The 8,546-nt window shown below is 26.8% G+C and overlaps 1 protein-coding gene across 1 annotated transcript; it reads right to left on the bottom strand.

The window, feature by feature from the left end:
• On the bottom strand, positions 1-3,817 carry LOC110602842 (putative esterase YitV). The gene is made up of 13 exons (XM_021740424.2): positions 3,388-3,817; positions 3,222-3,301; positions 3,062-3,142; positions 2,854-2,979; positions 2,669-2,755; positions 2,284-2,337; positions 2,018-2,108; positions 1,865-1,935; positions 1,712-1,781; positions 1,276-1,328; positions 953-1,046; positions 413-510; positions 1-263 (listed from the first exon to the last, which is right to left on the bottom strand). The coding sequence occupies exons 1-13, from the start codon at positions 3,728-3,730 to the stop codon at positions 174-176; spliced, it is 1,338 nt and encodes a 445-aa protein (XP_021596116.1). The 5' UTR covers positions 3,731-3,817; the 3' UTR covers positions 1-173.
• Between the last annotated feature and the right edge of the window lie 4,729 nt (positions 3,818-8,546).

Here is an 8,546-nt window from a genome sequence, read left to right as displayed (position 1 = left end):
TCGCATCAAAATGTTTATCAAAGACTCTTAAATTTGACATAATTTAGTCATATCACAATTAACGACAGCTTGAACATAGGAATCGAGAAGAGTCTTAAATCAGTTGGACTTTTATTACAAGATGTTTCACAAGAAATTATTCCACATAAAATAGACGATTTAACTGAACAGCATCATTTCTTGAGGAAAATTTCGAACCAATCACTTGCTTCTTTCACCATTAATGGTGTCAGTTGATGCTCAATTCCAGGTTGCACAATTAGCTGCATGATATGGGCGTAACTAAAGCATGAAAAGTCGATTTTTCTTTTTTTTTTTCCTTGGAATATCAAATTAGTTATAATAATCAATAAAGTTTGCTATTCATATATACAGTATGAGAAGTTCTTCGAGTGAACAGACGAGTCCATACCTTGAATTTATCCGGACAATGAGCCTCTCCATAAGCCTTGGTTGCTCTTGACTGAGGAATTTGTAAACCTTCAACCGGGCAACGGGGATCTTTTGCACCTGTATTTTCCAAATCCAAAATAGATATAAAAATAAATAAAGGAGTTGTAAATTAACATTTAGAATTAGTATTAAGATCAATCATAGGACGAATCAGCAAGTGAAAGGACTGGCGAAGGTGCACACAACAAACAAATTCTGCTGAAAATAAATGTAAAACTTGACCCATCAATCAATATTGGAAATAACACAAAATAAACCGTACATGATTAAAATCGTCAAGAGAAAGAGAACATAAAATGGCAGAAATTAGGATCATTTCACAACACCCATAGAATATGCCCATAAAAAACCTTGTCTGCATGCCGATGGTTAGAGTTTGCTCTGGCTGAATTCAGGAAAAACTTGTGGTTTCACAGTTATTTAGGTGTGTGATTGCAACGAACTTTAATAAAATTGCGAAATTAGATTGTGAATTTTATCGGGAAGAAAATAATTTTACCGTTAACAATTAGCAGAGGGCGTGGTACAATGGCTGGAATTGTATATGGTGCATCAAAGCTTGAGGCTAGACCTGGTGCAATTCTATCCCACACCTGGCAAGAAATGTAAACCTGTAAGAAATTATCCTATTCTGGAAAAGAGAACCACCATAGGGAATTTGAATATGAAAGAAGAAAAAGTTAACAATCAATATAGGCATTGCTTGTTTCAAAGTGTATATTTCTAAATTGGAAACTTGCTTGATAAAGTGATAAGATATGTTGATGAAAAGACCAGCAAAAAAGAGAAAGAGATAAAGCCTGAAGTGAAACTGAAACAAACCTTCTCCACCACTTCTTTATCAATTGCACTCTTGCCTAAATCTTTTTGTGCTTCTGCAACCAAAAAAAGCTCTGCAAGTTAGAGAGTAAAAAATTGGAGGAATTCCGATCATTGTGCAAATGTGCCACAAGTGCTCACTGTTATCATATGCGGAACAAAATGCTATTCATATTTACAGAACACATATCCAATAAATAAACATAGCATGTTTAACCAAATTTCTTGTTGATTAATCATAAGGTGAATGTCCCCCCCCACCCCCAAAACCCACAATAAAAAAAAAAAAAAAAAAAAGCTCATGGCTTAGCAAGTTTCATAAAAAGTGCTGCCTAAAATAAACATATGATAACAAGAGCATAATTGAAGATAGTTGTTTGACAGAAATCCTAATTAGTTACTTTTTACTTTTAAGCATCTAGTTTTCTGTGTATTTTACCTTCAAATACAGGCCTTATACTGTTAACCCGAGCTTGCCACTTATCATTGTCTACGGCCCAACGAAACCCCTACAATTGCATTATACACAATTAAGCTACTTCAATATGTATCTGTCAAAGCTTCTCCAAGTTTTATCATTTTACAGAAGTACCTGCACACCAATTATAGGGACAACCACCGAATATCTGGTGTCAACAAATGCAGCATACCACGCATGCATTCCTGCATTTCAAGGATACAAACTTTGTAATACAGAACAGAATGTGTACAAATATGTGAGCTCCTTCAATTTCAATTGACCAACCTCCCAGCGATTCACCAGTAATTCCTATCCTTGCAGGGTCTATATCTTCTCTCTTTGTAAGATAATCTGCCAGTTTTATCAAGTCCCAGACCTGCAATAATGACAAATTTGAGTCACCAGACAAAATAATCCCAGAATTTAAATACCTAAGTATTTGAATGATTTCTAAACCTAAAGATATTAAAACCTTCAGTTTCATTTTCCATTTAAGGCAACAGTTCAGGTTAACTATACGGCACAGACAAAACAATGGATAGAGAAGTTACCGTATCAAATATAAATGGCATTGTATCCCCCTTTTTCCATGATGATATAAGAGCCTGCATTTTTAATGGCATAACCAGATTAAAAAATAATGTTCAAATAAAACACAGCGTGTCAAATTCATTTCTTTCAAAAGTCATCACTTTGAACCAGCTCACTGCACTGAATCCACTCACGAGTAACAGGACTTCAAGAAATTGTTCCTTTTTTTTAAAATGTAGATGCTGAGGCAGAATATATCTAATTATTGATAAATCATTTACTTTTCCTGTGGCCCAATGCAAATATAAGAGATAAAATCTCGTACACATTCTAATCCTATTGCCTCAGAAATTTGACCAAAAAAATATAGATAAAACTAAAACAAGTTTGGGCATCATCTCTTACATCTCGATAACCGGTTTTACTGCCCGCACGTTCACCATGGTAGCGAGAGTCAATTGCAATGGCTAGATATCCCCGCGAGGCATAGGCCTAAAAAAGCAAAGCAAAAAGAACCAGAGTATTTTCCATAAAGTCCAGGCTTATACACAGAAAAATTGGAATTCCAGAGAACCAATAAAAGTAGATACCTCAAGCAGGGGCCGTAGCCACTCTTTGCACTTGTTTGTACTGTGCAAGAAAACGACTGCAGGCTTTCTTTCTTTGCTTTCTTTCATACTCAGAATCAAAACAGGTAAACGCCCTTGCTGTCCTGCCTATTAATCAATTAACTAATTAACAATCACAGCAGAATAATTAACTAGAATCGAGAACTTCCGAAGAAAAGTTGAAATTTACTTCAGTAGTCAAATATAGATTCTCCTCTTTCAGCAACTCTTTAAAATTCTTGATCACTACCTTAGGACAAGACTCCATCGCCTGCCAAAGAAAAATCTCTCAAATTCTCCAAAAATTCTTTTATATACATGAGATATGGAAGAATAAGATGAATTTTAACCTGGCTTTTGTCCGTTGGCAGCGTATTATCCAGAAAGAACGGAGAGACAACCGGTTTTCCATTTTCCACCGAGAGCGGAACTGGAAATCAAAGAACAGAAATTCCAAATCATGAAATTAAAAGAAAAAAAAACGACAAAACCGTAAGATTCTAGCTCCGGTCTCACCTTCGGCGGATCGCCGGCTACGGAGGACTTGAAGGAAGTCACTACGGAGTTTCTGAACATCGAGCGAGTGCGACTCCATTTGAAGGAAGGTATTGGTAGCAGGTTGAGAAGCTCCTTTATTTATAGCGGGGATCCCGTATTTATAGGAAACGAATTTTGGCGGGTTAGCTATCGAGCAAGAAGGGAATTTGGGAGGACACGTGTGGGATAAGGATTGGGCTTGCCCGGGTAAGAAGAGTTGAGCTAGTACCGTTAGGCGAGCAAGCCTAGACACGAGCATCCTTCGACCTTCATAGCGTGCTTCTCCTAAAAGTGCAGCGGTGGCTTTGTCGATGCTGCACATGGCGAGATGGTCTGGTCTGGATGACTACAGTAATACGGTGAGGTTCTTATCGGGGTGATTCGATTGGAAACTTTTAGGTGGACAGGCTAAAACAGTATCAACTTAACCGTTCTTAAAATGAGTTTCATCTATTTTTGTACGAAGAAATTCATTTATTTATATTTAATTTATAATAAATTAAATTTATATAATATATTTTGCGATACTAAATTGAGATATTATTTATAACTGTTAAATATTAATTATTAATTATTTTTAATATATAAATTATTACTTGTTAAGAAAATTTAAATTAAACCTTTTGGAAGTTTGTATAAATACATCATTTTATATATAAATATTTAATTTAAAATTATTATTTCCCGGCAGCCTTGCTCTGTTACTTTAATTTAGCTTTACTGGAACTCAAATATAATTTAATAGGCAACGGTTAAAGAGAGCAATTTGGCATGTTCTCTGCATCGTTAAATGAAATTACAATGCAATTTCGAAATAAGTATAGCATTCTTTTTCAAAAAAATAGATTCTCTATAAAATGTGTTTTTCTCTTTTTTTTTTCTCTTTATTATTTTTCCTAAAAAATATGTATTTATTTTAAAATATATATTTTGAATCCATCTTCTATTTTTCTTTATTCGTCTCAAAGGATCTTCCTCTGTTTTACTTTTAATATAGAGAAAAAAAATTGTTTCCTTGTTTGCTAGTCGGTTATCTTGTATTGTTTCTTTCTAAAGTTGCAACATTCTTTGAAATCTCTAGACTCGTTTCTCTTAACTATAAGCATTCAGACCTTAAATAAAATCATAATTACCATGATTTTGATAAATGGTGCCAATTGAAAATCGCATGTCTTAGAAGTGTGATCATTGGAGTTTGAAAACAAGATTAAAATCAAAGACACAGGGTGATGGATTCCTCTGTCAAATAATAATTATTTCGTATTTAAATAACGGGCCATAATTATCAACATGATAATTAAATTGTATTTGAGCATTATATTAAGAAACTTCCTTCAGAGAAAGGAGTGAAGCACGTGCAGGACGTACTTATCCAGAAAGGAAGGTGGAACGAAGCTCCAACGAACAATACGCCAATAATAAGAAAAGGGTATTACTAATTTCATATTTTTTAAAATAGAATTTTGTAATTTAATTTATAATAAAAAATTATATAATTTTATTTTATTAGTAAAGTAAATTTTTTTTATTTAGTACGATTAATAAATACTGATTTAACACTTAAAAATTAATTAAAAATATTTTTTAATTAAAATAAATTATATTTTAATTTCTAAATTTTATAAAATATATAATTTAGTTCATATATTTATAAATTTAATTATAAAATTTTATTTTATAATAAAATAATTTTTAGTTATAATTTATTCATATATTCTTATAAATTGATTTCTAAATATTATAATCATTTATAAATAAAAATTTATATATTTTTTAATTAATATTATATGTTTATTAAATTTAATATTTTAAAATAAATTAATAAAATTAAAATTAAATAAAAATCTTGATATAAAATGTATTTAAATTCAAATTTAATGAGTTTTTTCTAGTCTAACTTTTTTTCTTAATAATTTTTTTTATTAATAAGATAAAAAGAAAATATCCTTTTTTATCTTATTTTTATTTTATTATTTTTTACCTATAAAATATTAAAATTAAAAAAATAAAGAGATTAATTTGTAAATATAAAAACTTATTAATAATTACATTATTTAGGATCAATTTATAAAAATATATAAATTAATTTCAATTAAAAATATAAAATTTATATTAAAAAATTATTTTATTAATTAAATAAAATTTAATAATCTAAATTTAAAAATACAAAATCTAAAATATAGTTTTCATTAAATATGAGAGAGTAAATTGTAATTTTTTCATAATATTTAACTGTGTTAGTTAAAAATCTCACTTTTGCATAATAATTTTTTATAACTATCCCTAAAAAAATAAAAATTCCAAGTGATTAAAAGAAATTTTTTATTAAGAAATTTAATAGTGGATCCATATTTAATAATCACTTAATTAAACGTTCATATATCTTCTAAATTAAACTCTTTAATATTTTTATTAAATAACCGTTAATTAATTTATTTTAATTTTAATAAAAAATTAATTAATGTAAATATTTAAAATTATAAAAAATAAATATTACGTATAATTAATTTATAAAAATTAAGATAATTTATTAATTTAATTGATAAAAGGATTAAAAAATTAAGTTTTATAAAATATAAAATATTTAATTAATTGGATTTAAAATAATGATGAATTAGTGATTTTTTTTAAGTTGAATGACTTAAATTCTGTTAATTTTTGAAAAATAATTTGTATTTAAAAAATATTTATGTGTATTAAAAAATAAAATATATTAAAAAATTTATGTGTATAATAAATTAATATATATCTTTAATAATTATTTTACCTACTAACCATAACAATTACACATAATTTATTAAACATCTAATATATATCAACTAAAATTAATTATTAATTATCAATTACCACAACAAATATTAATTAATAGTAATTTATGCTAAAGGAGGAGAAGGCTAAATAATTATTATTAGGAAGTAACGGAGAAGATTCCTACTTTTTCAAAGCATGCATGCTGGCTTTAATAGACTCAGGCTTTCAAATGTGCTTTTCCTCGGTCATGGAAGTAGGAGTCAGCAGTATTCGATTTAAATCGAAAAAATTGATTAAATTGAATTGATTTAAAAATTTAATTCAATTTTTTATACATTTTAATTCGGTTTAATTTTTAATTTCAAAAATTTCGATTATTTTGGTTCGGTTCAATTCGGTTTTTATCAGAAAAAATTGAAAAAATCAAACCGAACCGATTAGTAATAATAATATATTTTTTTAATAATATAGAGAAATTAAATCATATTAAAATTAAAATATTTTAATTAAATTTATAAATATTAAAAATAAAGTTTAAAAAATTAAAAAATTATTAAAAATTAAAACTGATCAAATAAAACCGAATCGAACTGAATCAGACTGGTTCGGTTTGATTCAGTTTCTGACTAAAATCAATTCGATTCGATTTTTATAAACATTAAAATTTCAATTTTCAATTTATTCAATTCGATTCGATTTTAAATCGAACCGATCGAATGCTCACCTTGAAAGGATTCTTTCTGCCATTAGAATCTCTAATTAATTTACAAGACCTTCTCATTAAAAAGAAAGTATTCCATTACTAGATTATACTGAAACATCTTATCTCATTGGATTCCATGCCCACATTGGTTGGATATGGCTTCGTCACAACAACATTGTTAATTAAGATTTAAAAGTTTTAAAAAATTTTATCACTCTAATTTTTTATTATAATAAAATTTTATTTTATATAAATATAAACTTTACGATTAAATCATATTAAATTTTTTATATTTTTTAATGTCGTGATAGTGAATGTGTATATATATTTTAATATCATGCGATTATTTCAATAAATATATATAATTTGATATCAATTATATTAAAATTTAATAATTTTATGCTAGGAGTTCAGATTTGATGTTGGGTATTCGATGCTTCAACTTCTTAAAATAGATAATTAATGTAACATATAAAATATATTTTTATAATAACATTAATAATTTATATATATACATTAATATTAAATAATAGAATTTGAATTATATAGAATTATTTAAATTTTAAAAAATATATTATCATTTTACAAATATATTTATGTAAATTATTAATTAAAATTTATAAAATTAACTGACTTTAAATATTAATATACAGGCAAACATCAAATGCTAAGATTATCATGTGAGTGAGGACTATCACATCCTGTGTGCCAGTCTTCTGACTTGTATTTTGTTTTTATTATCAACTCCAAGTCCTGGTTTCCTCTGAGTTTTGCGCAGACGAAATTACAGTTTTACCCCGCTTCCTTGGAGAAAACTCCTGGACCTGAAAAAAAAAATAAAAACATTATAGAATATTATTTAATAATATCTTGAATTAAATAATTTTTTTTATTTTGCATAATATCAAATTGAAAAATGTGTAAAGTTTATATATTTTTAATTTAATATATATTTAAAAAAATTATTCAATAGAATTATTATATATAGAATGATTCAATATTAATAATTAATTATATTATAATCTAAATAAAATTCACTATATATAAATATTCTATTGTAAAATTTCTCATATATTTGAGAGCAATCTAATGATACTATTTGTTTGGCGAAATTAACTCATGAGAATAATTTTTTTATTATTTAATTATAATTTTTAAAAAAAATCTTAGCATATGTTTCAGGGGAAAAATGTGCACATAACTTATATATGAAAATGTTTTCTACAAAGTTTTTTTTAATAAAATAATTTGTTTTTCATTCTTTACTGGTAATATTAAAAAAAATTAACATATATTTTAGAGGAAAAAAAATATTTTACAAAAAATAACTTATATGTAAAAATATTCTCTACGAAATTGTTTTATAAAAAACTTATTTTAATTATTTAATTGTAATATCTAAAACTTATTTTCTATTTTCTGTCTACTTAAAAATGTTAAATTTCTTTTAATTTATTACTATAAAAAAATAGATATTCTTTTCCTATCAATTATTGAATATATATATATATATATATATATATATATATATATATAAAAGAGAGAGAGGGATTATATGCTAGCACTCAATACGAGGGGTGAGTATTCGATCGGTTCGGTTTTGAATCGAACTGAACCGAATAAATCAAAAACCGAAATGTTAGTATTTATAAAAATCGAACCGAACTGATTTTGATTAGAAACT

This window comes from Manihot esculenta, chromosome 16, assembly GCF_001659605.2.
Source record: "Manihot esculenta cultivar AM560-2 chromosome 16, M.esculenta_v8, whole genome shotgun sequence".
In the NCBI taxonomy this organism is placed as follows: Eukaryota; Viridiplantae; Streptophyta; class Magnoliopsida; order Malpighiales; family Euphorbiaceae; genus Manihot; species Manihot esculenta.
This window is presented reverse-complemented; position numbering and strand designations above follow the sequence as displayed.

What these genes read in the sequence shown, in the direction of transcription:
- LOC110602842 (XM_021740424.2), bottom strand. Translation starts at nt 3,730, where the DNA reads ATGTGCAGCATCGACAAAGCCACCGCTGCACTTTTAGGAGAAGCACGC. An exon ending in TAGCCGGCGATCCGCCGAAG is followed by an intron (nt 3,302 to 3,387) that starts GTGAGACCGGAG and finishes TTTGATTTCCAG; the next exon opens with TTCCGCTCTCGGTGGAAAAT. An exon ending in CCCTCTGCTAATTGTTAACG is followed by an intron (nt 511 to 952) that starts GTAAAATTATTT and finishes TGGAAAATACAG; the next exon opens with GTGCAAAAGATCCCCGTTGC.